This window comes from Orbicella faveolata, unplaced genomic scaffold (assembly GCF_042242905.1).
Source record: "Orbicella faveolata isolate gen_17 unplaced genomic scaffold, um_ofav_v1 contig_47, whole genome shotgun sequence".
NCBI lineage: Eukaryota > Metazoa > Cnidaria > Anthozoa > Scleractinia > Merulinidae > Orbicella > Orbicella faveolata.
The window spans coordinates 6,140,104-6,153,683 of record NW_028301577.1 but is presented as its reverse complement, the minus strand read 5'-3'; the positions used below and the strand labels follow the sequence as shown (position 1 = coordinate 6,153,683).

The 13,580-nt window shown below is 38.3% G+C and overlaps 2 protein-coding genes across 2 annotated transcripts; both read left to right on the top strand.

Annotated features, from left to right (window-relative positions):
* Window positions 1–21: 21 nt before the first annotated feature.
* Window positions 22–3,167, top strand: LOC110051939 (uncharacterized). The gene is made up of 2 exons (XM_020758049.2): window positions 22–799; window positions 1,630–3,167. Exons 1-2 carry the CDS (start codon window positions 439–441, stop codon window positions 2,070–2,072), a joined length of 804 nt encoding a protein of 267 aa, XP_020613708.2. The 5' UTR covers window positions 22–438; the 3' UTR covers window positions 2,073–3,167.
* Window positions 3,168–3,607: 440 nt separating this feature from the next.
* LOC110051938 (ADP-ribose pyrophosphatase-like) lies at window positions 3,608–11,720 on the top strand. The gene is made up of 7 exons (XM_020758048.2): window positions 3,608–3,751; window positions 5,561–5,753; window positions 7,370–7,477; window positions 8,489–8,575; window positions 9,212–9,317; window positions 9,832–9,975; window positions 10,559–11,720. Exons 1-7 carry the CDS (start codon window positions 3,673–3,675, stop codon window positions 10,787–10,789), a joined length of 948 nt encoding a protein of 315 aa, XP_020613707.2. The 5' UTR covers window positions 3,608–3,672; the 3' UTR covers window positions 10,790–11,720.
* The last annotated feature ends 1,860 nt before the right edge of the window (window positions 11,721–13,580 follow it).

Sequence of the window (13,580 nt, the reverse complement as noted above, 5' to 3'; positions counted from 1 at the left end):
GAGATGTAACGCAATACAATTTCTCCACAAAACTAGTTATCTTTGGTACCTAGTAACCCTGGTACCTGCAAATTTCTACTCAAACGTTGTTTTCTTGCCAAGAACTTAATGACGCAGTTGTTTCATTTAGCTGTTTATCAAAGGAGGGTTCAAGTCGAACAGAACGTCAATTTGTAAAGAGCTGCCAACAGCCATTTTTCGCGGGAAACTCAACTTTCCACGGGCCGGGCAAAAACACAACAAGGAACAACGACTTCAGCAACACTGAAGGTCCATAGTAAGGGAGTAATCGAAGGACGTCGACATAATATTTTCTCTGAAAATACAGCAGTACAGTACTTATTCTAAAGCAGCTGCAGCAAGCCCCTTTAAGGATTGTCATTTTCGTGTACACAAAACTGACTTTTTGTAAGTTACTTTCCGAGCAGTTGCAACGAGATGGCGCTGTTAAAGAGGATAATAATTTTTTTCCTAATATTCGCGGCCTGCACAACATTTCTTCCGAACATTCAAAACTTCCTTTCTCAAGTACTGAACGTCCTTCGTACTTGGATGCCATCTGTTGTGGATTTGATGGAGGAAATTGTTGCCGGAATACACAAATACTGCACTGAAAGCCTGCTGAAAGACATAGAGAGAATCCTCGCTGTACTCACTGACTTGATTGCAAGCGTCGTTCATTTCTTGCAACCGGCCGTCAGCAGTTATTTTGAAGTTGTTACTGACAGTCTGGTTGCCCTTCATAACAATGGCATGGGCTATACAGACGAAATTCTACAGCAGGTTCTGGGCATTGATGGTAAGAAACATCATTTTCTAAGCTGAAGGTGCTATTTTTAAATTACTTTCGAAACATTGGTGGTGAATGATTTATATTAAATTATAATTAGTGAGAGATCTTTAAGGCAGTGCCCCTTTTAATGTGAGAAAAAGCCCTCCTTGATTTGCCTCTCCACCGAATCAGTGGCTGATTTCACAGTAATTCAGAAATAATTTTTCCTTATACCATTTCAGCATAGTCCATTTCCATCTGGATGACAAGAGTAAGATGAGGGAGAGATGGCTATGGCTATGTGTGCAAACTGTAGAAAACATTCATTTTCAGCCTAAAAATTCTTGAGGGGGAAAGCTGGTTTTTAAAAAGCTAAACTTGAATTTGCAGAGAGTTGAGAAGGGAGGGGGGCCAGGTCAAATCAAGAGACCTGTAAGTTAGTGAGGTATTGCTGTTTTCTGGAAAAAAGAACATCATTTTGATAACTAAAGAGCTTGTTTGGATGTAATGCAACAGTGAAAATGCAAACTAATAGCTGGGCCAGATTTTCCTGAACAATCTGCTCCCTGACAAAAATTAATAAGGATCCATAGTAAATTGAGATCCATATAATAGAACCCTTATTGACTCTCACAAGCTCAGGATCATACATGAGACCTTGAAACCATGATTTGATGCTTTTCTGAGAATATCTGGTTGAATATTGCCCTCTGCTCAAGTAAAATATTTTCCAGTATGGCCCTGATGCTTGGTGGACAGAACTTACACTTCCAAAGACGTCTGTGTGACAAACATATAATTTACTGGCAAGAGAAGATGTATTCTGACTTTGCATTGGTTTATGTTAAATTTCACAGGAGCAGCTTTGCCAAATCAAGTAGGAACAGCAAGAAACAAACTACTGTCACTGATTTTATTTCTTTTCTGGATCATCATGGGTCTCATATGTTTTTCCAGACTATCCTACAACAAGTTCTTTCTCTTGATGTCCAGTACGTTCCTTGTGCATGCCTTCTTTGGACCGGTCTGGTGCATACGAAGACTGGCATTTTGCATCGGAGTTTGCTTATGGATAGGTTCTCTGGCCTCGAGTAAACCAATTCCTGCTGCATTTACTGTTCTGATTGCTTTCACTTTGACCGGCTTCAGAAAATGGAGGAAGAAAGTTGCTATGACAACAAATACAAGTCATCTCTTGAGATTCAATGAAAACATTGAGCAGAGACTGGATGGAATAGAAAAGAAATTGGATATTTTAGTAGCAAGGCTAAATACCATCCCCGATGGCTTATCCAGTTGAAAGTTGAATCATTCAGTACAAATGCAGTTGTTTAAAAAATTTGTACTTAAGCTGGTGTTCCTGTGGCCTTGTCACTCGAAAATTTGCTACTGCCCCATTATTAAGACGTTCTCAACAGTTCCACTAGTAGTACAGTAACATCAGTAGCCCAAGACTAAAAATAATAATATAACACTACACAATGAATGGCCCCAGTCTGGGCTTGGCCAGGGCTCACCGTATAAATCTACTATGAATATTTAGCACCAACATGTAATCTTGAGGTTTGAAGATTGTGAATGGAGACATAAGAGTTGTAATTTATTATTTTAGAAAACAGCCATTGAAATGATATATTTCTAGAATTGGCTTACAGACAATTTAACAAGTTTATAGCACAGTTATTAGTCATTTAGGTTATGAGAAGTCATGTGTAGCCTCCCTGAGTGACAAACAAAAGGGAAACACCCAAATTTGGAGAAGGCAAAATATATTCAAATACAAAATGAGATTGTGAATAAACTTCCTGACGTTTTGTCAAAATTAGCTAAAATTATCATTATTTTCGTAGCCTACAGGCTAGCAAAAAGAAATTCATAAAGATTTTGAAAAGCATGTTTAAAAGTAAAACTACATGTATCATGATTAAACAATTTTTGCAATGAGATTGCCTTTTGATATTATTGTGAGCCTACTCAAGTGGAATTTGCTAAAAAATTAATAACATGTTTTTTGTCCCATCGGAAAAAAAAAACAAAAAAAAACCCATGTTATTAATTTTTTAACAAATTCCACCTTTTTCTTTTTTTCGTCCCATCGGAATTGGATTGGCCACATGCTCAGAAAGGAGAGGAATGATGACTGTGTGGTGGCGATGGAGTGGCAATCTGAAGGGAAGAGAAAAGTGGGACGACCTAAAACCACATGGAGAAGGACGGTGGAAAAAGAATCCAGGCCAAAGAGATGGTCCAGCTGGCGGAGGTCAGGGGCGCAGCGTAAGACAGGGCTAGTTGGCGAGAGACAGTTACAGCCTTATGCACCTCATGGCGTAAAGATAAATAGTTCAACTTTTCGTCCCATCAGGGTTCTTCATTTTCAAAGCTTTTTATGTGCATTCATTTGAATAAATATCCCCATTTGTAACGCTTTTGTATGTTGTTTTTGTTCAGAATAATAATTCTATGGAGGTAAAAAAAATCCCAGGGGGTGTTCTGAAAATTTTTGTACAGGGAGGTTCTGCACCGAGGTCCAACCCCTTACCCTTTCGTACACCACTTTGACAGAAAAAGTACCACTTTCACATACCTTCGCATAATTTTGTAAATGTCTACTAAACGTGGGTAGTTACTATAAAAGGGTTTTTATTTTCAAAGAAAATGGTGAAGATGGCTCTTTGCCCTCTCAGCAGATGAATAAACAAAATTTACTTAGACTTAATCGTAAATTACAAAATTAAAAAATTTGAAAAAAGAGTACCCATTTTGAAAAAGCCGCCGCCGTGGTGCTCGGCGTCCCACCCCACCCTGGCAAATCAAATTAGCTCGCCCCAACTTCCTAACAAATCTCGGTTTGACCGCCGCAAGAGGAAGTTAGGTCTTCTTCTAGTTTCTGTTTCCTTGCTATGCTTTTACGTCGGTTTACAAAGATTCCTTTAGGCATTTTTGCTTTTGTAGCTGCTTCATCAGCCGTTGGCCATTCCAGTGAGTATAATTTAAACTCATGTTTATCGTGGTATGATCTGTACTTCTCAATTTTTAGTGCTCGTGCATGAAATGGACTCGAGAACATTTCAAAACACTTCACAGACAGCATAACTTGACGGCCTTTCTACGCACTTGTGGTCTATAAGAGATGTAAACTAAGTTTTCCACATACCTTAGATGAGAGAATAACTTTGCTAAAAGTTGCTTGGGTAAATTATACTTAGCTTAATTATTAATTTATAATACTCATCTATTTTGCATAACAGGCTTAGGGTCTCTAAATATTTGACAGGTGTTACTTTGTGAGTTGACAAAAGTCAGTTCCTCTAGATCAACAAGTACTGCTATGGTTTTACTGCGCCTTTCAATAACATGCAGACTCTAAAATTCAAAGCTCAACCGACAAATGCATTTTTCACTACCGTCAATCAAATGTTCTGTGGCTCCTCCCAGCTTCCGCCTGCTGCCGAGCACTTCATTGTCTGAACTGTGCTCAATGAGTTGATTACCACGCACTCAGCAGTAGTCAGAAGCTGGGAGGAGCCACTGAACATTTGATTGACGGTAGCGAAATACGTATTTGTCGGTTGAGCTTTGAATTTTGGTGTCTGCATGTTATTGAAAGGCACAGTAATAACTTGCATGTACATTGTATAGCTGCCTGAGGCCTTTTGCAAATGATTGTGGCTCTCTCTTCTGAACACTGTTGTCAGAAATAGCAAACATCTTGAAGATATAAAGATCTGAAATTTAAATGTTCTAAAGATACATGAAGTAACAAAATTAGGGAAAATTCAAACTCCCAAACTTAACATCTTCAAGACAGATTAAGTTTTTTCGATAAGTTTTCGCATTTCACTTTATCTCTTGAAACAAGTTCTTTCTCGATAAAAAAATGATATGATTGTTTGGGATAAAAAGCTCTATCATTGTGCAAAGTTTGATGTCCATCAGATAAAAGACCCAAATCTTTTTCTGAGAATGCAGCTGGCTTGGTGTGTAATATGTTCACTTGCTCGTGACATTCATTTGATGTGTTTAGAGCTTGTTTTATGTTTCATATCATGCTTAGAGAAGGGAGGTGCAGCGTCCTCATGGTTAGTGCGCTCATCTCTAGATGAAGTGGTCCGGGTTCAAGCCATGGCCAGGGACATTGTGTTGTGTTCTTGGGCAAGACACTTAAGTCTCACAGTGCCTCTCTCCACCCAGGTGTTCAAATGGGTGCTGGTGAACTTAATGCTGGGGGTAACCCTGCGATGGACTACAGTAGCATCCCATCCAGGGGGGGAGTAGAAATGCTCTTAGTCGCTTCATGCTACAGAAACCAGGATATGCTCTGGCCTTATGGGCCACTTGGCTTGTATACAGACTTAACATGTACCTTTACCTACATGTACCTTATATTTAAGAAGCTTTAATTCTGTGTGGCAGGAAATTGCACATAACTAAAAATTTTCAGACATCATATTTTCTCTTGTGCTACAGATAAGCATATACCTTAGTAATAGATATCTTAAGGTGTACAGTGTTGCGCACTGTTTACATGTTTTTCAGTATTTCAGTGAGCCTAAAGGCTACATCAAAGTGGAAATGACAAGTAAATTCTGTACAACAACAAATTATGTTAATGTTAACAAGATAAATTTTATTAATGACACATTCAACCATTTTCTTTCCCAAAATTCTGACTGTGATTGAACCTTTCTTACGCAGACAGACTAAACGATAAGATGTGTGCGGAAAATCTGTTATGAGAATGTTGTTTAAAAATAGTGATGTTTGCTATTCTGATTCTTTGTTCTTTAGCTAAGTCTAGTCAGTGTCATTTTATGATGCACACAAAGGCTCGCACTTTAGTATATCCAGGCACAGATGTCAAGAGATTTCCAGTACCTTCAGAGTTTGTAGACTGGAAGGTTCCATTTCCAGAGTACAAACCAGTGGATTACACCTCGGAACGCATTCTTCAGCGGCCACCTTATGCAGACCCAGAAATAAGGTACTACATGTAAAACTACCTGGAAAGTGGACAGATTATGTCAAAGGACTTGACGGTCATGTCATGACATCTGGTAACAAGGATGAAAAAGCTCCAGGGGGAACAAGTTCCTATATAAAAAGAACAGGGTTGCTCATCAGAAATTTTGAAAAGACCCCCTAAGAGGTACAAAGATCTTTTTTTTGTGGGAGTCTCTTGAAATTTTTTTCACCCCTAAGAGGTATCAATTCCAAAACTATACATTAACTGTCACTTTCATAATGTTAAATGAAACTTTAAGCTTTAAACGAAACAGAATTAAAAGTTAAGAATTATCTTCTGACATTTTTTTTTTTTGGCTCAATGCCCTAAAAGGTACCATGAAAGTTCTTACTGTGGACTTTTTGAGCCTGGACGCCCTAAGAGGTGCCTGAAAACCGCTTTTTTTAAACCGCTAAAAGGTACAACAGCCACCCCCATCCTTTTTATACAGAAACCTGTGTACAACTACAAGCACAGTGAGGGAAAGGGCACAGGGAATCTGGGGCACAATGTAAAGGATCAGAAGGGTGCTAAGAAAGGTTCTGCTCAAATTTCGAGCAATGAGTGCAAAAATCACATGCTAAAAATCTGCTCAAGGCACAGTAACATTTTAAATTCTTTTTGAAACATCCCACTCTAATTCATTTCTCCAAGTTACCCAAGCCTGTGATTAAACTCTCAAGCATTCTCAAGGAAGGATAATTTCAAATTCAAATTCAAATTCAAGTTTCTCTCATGGGGTCAGCTTGACAGCTTAAGTCTTGATCAATTCTCCTTTTAAAACGGTACCTTGAGATTGCAGAATCAATGGGACATGCTCACAAACTGTAGCAATAATTGTTTTCAATTACAGAATTGGGACCTAATTGAAAACTGTTACCAAGACCAGAAATACTAGCAATGCCACAAAGTAGAAATTACAATGAGGCACCCGTCCAGGGTCTTTGCCTTTATTTCTGCCAAAAATACAATGTGATAATTGTTATTCACAGTCTTTTTCATTTTTTTATACTTTGCTTCTCCAAAAGGGAGAGTGTCTAGCCACCCAATCCACTGCCTTCCCTCAATCTGCCCCTGCCTTTTACTGATAGTAACAGCACCCCTCCATCTGTGATCTTTGTAATGCTTGTAAGAACAATTCCTTTCCACTAACCATAGCCTACATAGGTAGCACTGAAAACAGGTTGCAAATTACAAGATTAACTACAAAAAATAACTGTAAATATTGCATCACATAAGAGGGGAGGGAACAGAAAATGTTCACATAAACCTTTAAGAATATTTACAGCTTCAAAAATATTCAAGAAATAACACCCATTTTCATGGGAAAATTCCAGACATCTACCTGGGAATTTGTTGCTGTGGTAAGTGTTTATATGTTTCCATGACAACCAATTAAGTTTGACAGAACTTTGTGTTTACGCAGACACATACTTTTTTCTGCTTGACTGCTTTTTTTTAACACGGTTATTATGTAATTCTACAGTTTTATATCTGTTATTTTAGCATCCCACTACCTTTAATTCATTGTGAGTCATTTATTATAATAATTAATATGTCTTGTGTTCTTTGTTTGTTTGTTTGTTTGACCTTAGGAATGGACCAGTCGACATACCCCTTAAATTCAATGCTCTTGATACTGCTTACAACACTGACAGGACAAGCCTGGACGGAGAGTATGAATTAGTGCAAGGAGTTCCAAGGTAAAGGAGAAAACTTCATCCTAGAGAGCAAGCACATCATCATTCAAACTTTAGTCTGTAGTTAATTATCTCACAAATTCATTGTCTGTTATCTCTTTTGATGTTGTTCTACATTGCCTAAGTACAAGTGACTATTGTAAATATGGACAGTCCTAATTAAGTGTTGGGAAACCAAAACAAAAGTTATCAGTCAGTTGCCACTCACAAGGGAAAACTAGAAAACTCCAAGAAAACGCATGTAACCAACACAAAGTTTGGGATAACATGTGTAATAGAACTGATTGCTTTAATTTGGTTTTACTGTTCATTGGATGACAAAGTACTGTAGTGCAAGTTTTTTAAGCCAATCGCTTAGAGAAGTGTAGCAATTGCAAAACCAACTGAAAGTAGATGTAAGTTATATTGAATCTGACACTCAAGAGGAAAACCTCTCTCACTCAGGCTCCCTCTTTTTAGAATTTACTGTTTGATGAATGCCAATTAATAAAAATACTTTAAATTTGATTTAAATGGTAAATTTAAATTTAAATGTTTTTACTTAAAAGTAATTCATAAATTATCAATCATGATAGTATACCAAGAAGCATTGTTTTTTACCCAACGAGATGAATATACTTACAAGATGAACCCAACAAGGTTTCTTCCTTTTTGCCAATGAGGATTAAGTTTCATCTCTACTTACTGTGCTATGTAGCAATATTTGCAGTCAATTTTTCTGAATCATTCAACTGTGTGATTCCAGAAAATATCCATACGCACCCTATAGAGGATCACTGAAAATTCTAAGGGAGAGACAAGTTTTTTTTATTAAGTGTACCTGAATCTACATATAGAGGGACTGAGGGTTAAAACTGGTCAAAACTCCTTTTGTTGGAGGGGTATTGAAGTTTACTTGAACAATACCGTTAACAGTGACAGCTGAGAACCTCTTCCCCCAATGTTGGATGAATTGAAGCTTTGCCCATGGGCTTAGGCAAAACAGTCAGTAATGAAAATTTCTTTGTCTTAAAGGAATCCTGTTGGTAGGACTGGAATGGTTGGTAGAGGATTGCTAGGTAGATGGGGTCCTAACCATGCCGCTGATCCAGTGGTGACAAGGTATACATTGGTGCTGTACACTGTACAACTGTAACATAAGACTGTATGTCCTTCAATTAATTCCCCATCATCAATTAAGAATCCTGCCTTGCACAACTGTCGTAATTTGCAGAATCATTATTTCAACTTGAAATATGAACCCATTCCTATCCCTAATAAGCAGTTGGAATGAATGTATGTATGAACTAAAACAAGACAGAATTGTGAAGACTGCTCCAGGTTTCTTGCCGTAATAAAAGTTTAAAAGAATAAAGCTGCTTCAATCACTAGTAGTTGAAAAACTTCCACCAGGTGCTTACCAGTAACCATGTTTTGATGTACATGTGAATTCCAGAAAAAGCTTGCCTGTTTACAAGATACACATGTGAACTGTGATGACAAATTAGTAATTTATGGAAAATTTAAAAGATTTTCCATGCATGTGCATTTATGAACCCTTCATATGTAACTAACCTCATTAAGTATTTTGGTGAATGATGAGAACCGTCAAGATCTCCCTCCCTACCCCCATCTCTCCCTCTTCTCCCCTTCCTTCCTCCTCCCTCCCTCCCCCTCTCTCTCCTTTTGCCCTCCTTACTCCCTCCCTCCCCTTCCCTCCTCCAGGCTCATTATAGCTGTTTAATATTTCCTCCTGAGGTGGAAGCGAGACAGCTCAGGAGAAAAAATTATACGAGATGGAAAGCCAGTCCTCGAATTTGTTGCCATCCAAAGAACGGATTGTTCAGAATGGGCCCTACCTGGGGTAGGTTACACAGCCTAGAGGTGGCCACTGTTTCTTGTAATCTTTAAGTCACATATCAGAGGCTTAGAACCAGTGAAACAAAGTAAATAAAAATAAAACTGTTGTCTAAATTGGGGTGTATTTTAGAAATTAACTAGACCAGGCAGTGGATCACTTTGACGATGTCATGCTTTTCCAAATGTTTTTCACTGAAACAAAAAATAAGCTTCACTGCTCGATTTATCATGTTGGATGTAGAAGATATCTGAATTTTATAAGAATATGTTGGAAATTCATCAAAATATGCATATGAGACCCCAAACTTGGTAATTTTTACAAAGAATTGTATGCCATGGGGCAAGAGCCTGCTCCTAGCATACATTGCTTTGTAAAAAATTTCCAAGTTTTGGGATTCATACCAAAATCGTACAAATTTCGTGAGATAGAGGAATTTTCGTATACCAGTGTTCTCCCATAATTTGTGAATTGCAATTGAATAAACTAAATCTTTTGTCCTTTTGTTGCATCAAACCAGGGCATGGTAGAGCCAGGTGATACTGTTACCAACACACTGAAAAAAGAGTTTGGAGAGGAAGCGTTGAACTCTTTGGAACTTTCACCTGAAGAGAATAAAAGAATTCATGACTCACTGGAGGATCTTTTTCATCATGGAAATACGGTACTTAAAATATTATAATACATGTAACTAACGAAATAACATACACTGTTGATTGGTTGTCAATTATCCATACTGATTTCCAAACAAAGCGGAAGAACCAACCAATCACGATGCCTGGAATCGAGCATTGTGATTGGTCTGTTCTTTGGCTTCTGCTTACTACTCCGACAATGTAGTTTTCACCAGATCATAAGCGACAGAGACATAAGCAGAATCTGTGTTCAGCTTTCGGCTACGTCGGTTTGGTTTTCATTAGATCGTATCGCCCTGTGTTTGTCATTACGGGTCCGACGCCAGTGAAAGTCACACTTAAGCAAACATAAGGGTTATCAGGGAATGATATCATTATCATGACCAGTGTCCGTTTTAACTTTGAACGTCGAACTTCCATTTTCCATTCACATCACAAATTTTCCAAGTCCTGTCGTGGATTGGCTCGTTCTAGGCGCATCATAAAATCCTGTTTGCAACAAACCATAAATATACCGATGAGTAGGGAATTTTGAGGCAAATTCCAGAATATGTTAATTCAGTTATACGAGACAGTTAGCTCAACGGACCATGTATTGTACTTTACTTGAAGGTATTTCAAGGTTATATAGACGATCCTAGGAACACAGATAACTCTTGGATGGAAAGTCAAGCAGTTAATTACCATGACGACAGCGGGAAAGCATTCGACAAATTTACCCTGAAAGCCGGGGATGATGCCAAGCATGTGAAATGGATGGAGATGTCACACGATATTCACTTATATGCAAACCACTACGACGTGATCAAAGAAGTGGCTAGGAGACTTGATGCTTTCTGGTAGCCGGCTCAAACATAGGAAAAATCAGCCATTTCTTTTTTTTAGGAATTGTATCATAGCTATTGTAATTTATTCCGTGTGTGCACCTGTGTGAAAATCGAATGTGTAACCCTCAGGACACCCCATGAACACACAAGACGTGTTGTGAAGGCTCAAGGCATTAGGGCCCATGTAGTCTTTGCATTACACTGGTATGGTTTCAGTACCGTAAAGTGACTGCTTTGGTGTATTGTTCAAAATTTTTGATAATCATCAATCCAGTATGTATTACCAGTCCGGTACCGATTGCACGTTCCTAGTTTTAAGCTCTGTGTTCACAATTGTAGCCCTTTGTTTACCCTTCAAGACTCTGCAAAAAAAACCACTTAGATCTGTAGAGAAAACGAGGGCAATTAGCCTGTTTCGGGCGTAAGGAGCACCACATGATAACTCTCAAGAGTTTCAATCATATAGGTATTTTGAAGCAATAAGGGTTAAATTGAAAACAAAAAACATGGACGGAAAATGGTTTTCTCTTTCAAAACAAATGCATGATCAATTCTGGTAAATCGGTAAAAAATAGTCAACGGTGAAAGAACCAATCAGATTTGTGCATTCGCAATGCTGAAAGAGCAGGGAGTCCTAAAATGGATGTGTGAATTCCTGATTGTCGTCTGGTTACACTGCTCTGCTTTCGTTTTTGCCAGATCATAGTTAATAGAGGAGAATGATGAAGAATCCCGGCAAACATGAAGGAAGCAAACAAACGGGCTAAGATTTAATCGATAAAAGTGCCGTTTTTTGTCGCTGACATGTATATTTTAGCAAGACGTTTCGGCTAACTCTTAAGTCTTCATCAGTTGAAAAAAACCGCTTGATGTTACGCCAGATTTAAAAACTTTTTAAAATTAAAACGTTGCGCGTGCTGTATACGCGTGACTCGAGAGAATTTTAAGTGCGTGCCAAGCACTTGTAGACTTCAGGGATGACTCTGTGATCATTCCCAGCGTTCGGGTCTTTTACAGACATCCAAGCTTCTAGAGAAAGCCGCTGATGGTAATGTGCCTCATGTCCGACGACTTCAACGTTTTCAAAATCCATGTGATGATGACGTTCGTGAACATGGCACACAAGTTTGGAGTTATGATCGAACATCAAGACAGCCTTTTTGTGCTCGGAAACCCGCATCTTCAGCGATCTTTCGGTCTGGCCATAGTATACAAAATCGCACTGACTGCAATTGAGTCTGTACGGGTCCGCAAATGATCCCAGGACCGCAAATGATCCCGGACCGGAAATGACCCCCGATAGGGACCGCAAATGATCCCGACTAAAAAATTAAGAATGGAATGGATAGTGGAATGGTGTGGATAGGGAATTGGCGTACGTGAATACCGATGTTTTTATTAAAGCCATCTTATAATTATAATGGTTTACAACTTGCTTGTTTTTCATACTTTCGACTAAAGTTTGTTGCTAACTACGATGTTATGAATATCACCACTCAATCATCAAAACACGACTTGGCTTGCATTTCTTTGCAATTCTCAGTAAAATTATGATTATATCTTCCTTTGTTAAACATTGATATTTCGGTGTTATGGTTAAATCACATTTTATCAGCCATTAACGCTCCTCGTCTAAAGTTTTAAACTAAAATCTAACCATGAAGCAACTATTACAGAAGACGCTGTCACCTGAGTAGACCCACAAGCCTACAACGCTTCATCACTCTGTAAAACACCTAGTGTGTAGCACTGGAAATTGGAACAAATTTATTTTGTAATTTTTCGTTGGTCGTATTTTCCCTTTAATTCCTCGGAAATGACTACTTGAGTATTTTAAGAAACCAAAATTCCAAGCTATAGTTATGAAGTTCAGCTTCATGACCAAGCAAGGCCAAGGCTTCCACTTCGTTTTGACAATTAGCTGCTTGATAAATGTTTGATGCTATCGCCACCGGGATTTCGAGAATGTTTACAAGTATGTGTTTTTCTAAGACTTCTAATTCAATAGGTCGTCTTCACGTGACGTGCTTTTATCCTCATCAAGCATAAGAGGCGGTACATTTATATCTGTTTACAATTAGCGTGCTTCGTTTGGAAACTAGAGCATTTTGAATTTTAGGGTTATGGAGTTTGCGTGACATAAGGCTACGATTGAATTTGTTGAAAAATATATACTTATCTCATGATTTTGAGCCTTTTAGAAGTTAGAGCATTAGGAAAAGTGCTTATGTAAATGCCTGTTTGTTTAATACTGGTAATCAGTCGCCTAGAAAGCCAAAGTAAGTTCCAGATGTTTACACTATATTCCGGCCGCCATATTGGTGTACCACGGATGTACACCAACATGGCGTTTTCTTACTGGGCTCTGTAAATTTCTAGGAAACATTTACGACGAATATCTGATGTTTGGGGAAATTCACAGGCCTAGAACTTGGAGAAATGTCTTATTTAGTTATCTTCTATAGTGTACATCACAATTTCTTAGCTTTTTCCATTGGTTGGTTTCGATCTATTATTTTTTTTATTGCGTGACAGTGAAAATGATCTGTACCCTTCGAAGAACAAAACAGCAACTGTGGAATATTTTTTTGTAAAATGATAAAACATGTTTTTTAGTTCATAATTTTTGCACATGTTCTCACCTTCCTCTGATATAAATCCATGCCATTCCTTATTTTTTGATCGGGATCATTTGCGGTCCAATATTGGGATCATTTTCGGTCCGGGATCATTTGCGGTTCAATTTGGGGATCATTTGCGGTCCTGGGATCATTTGCGGACCCGTACAATTGTGTACTTTACTCCAT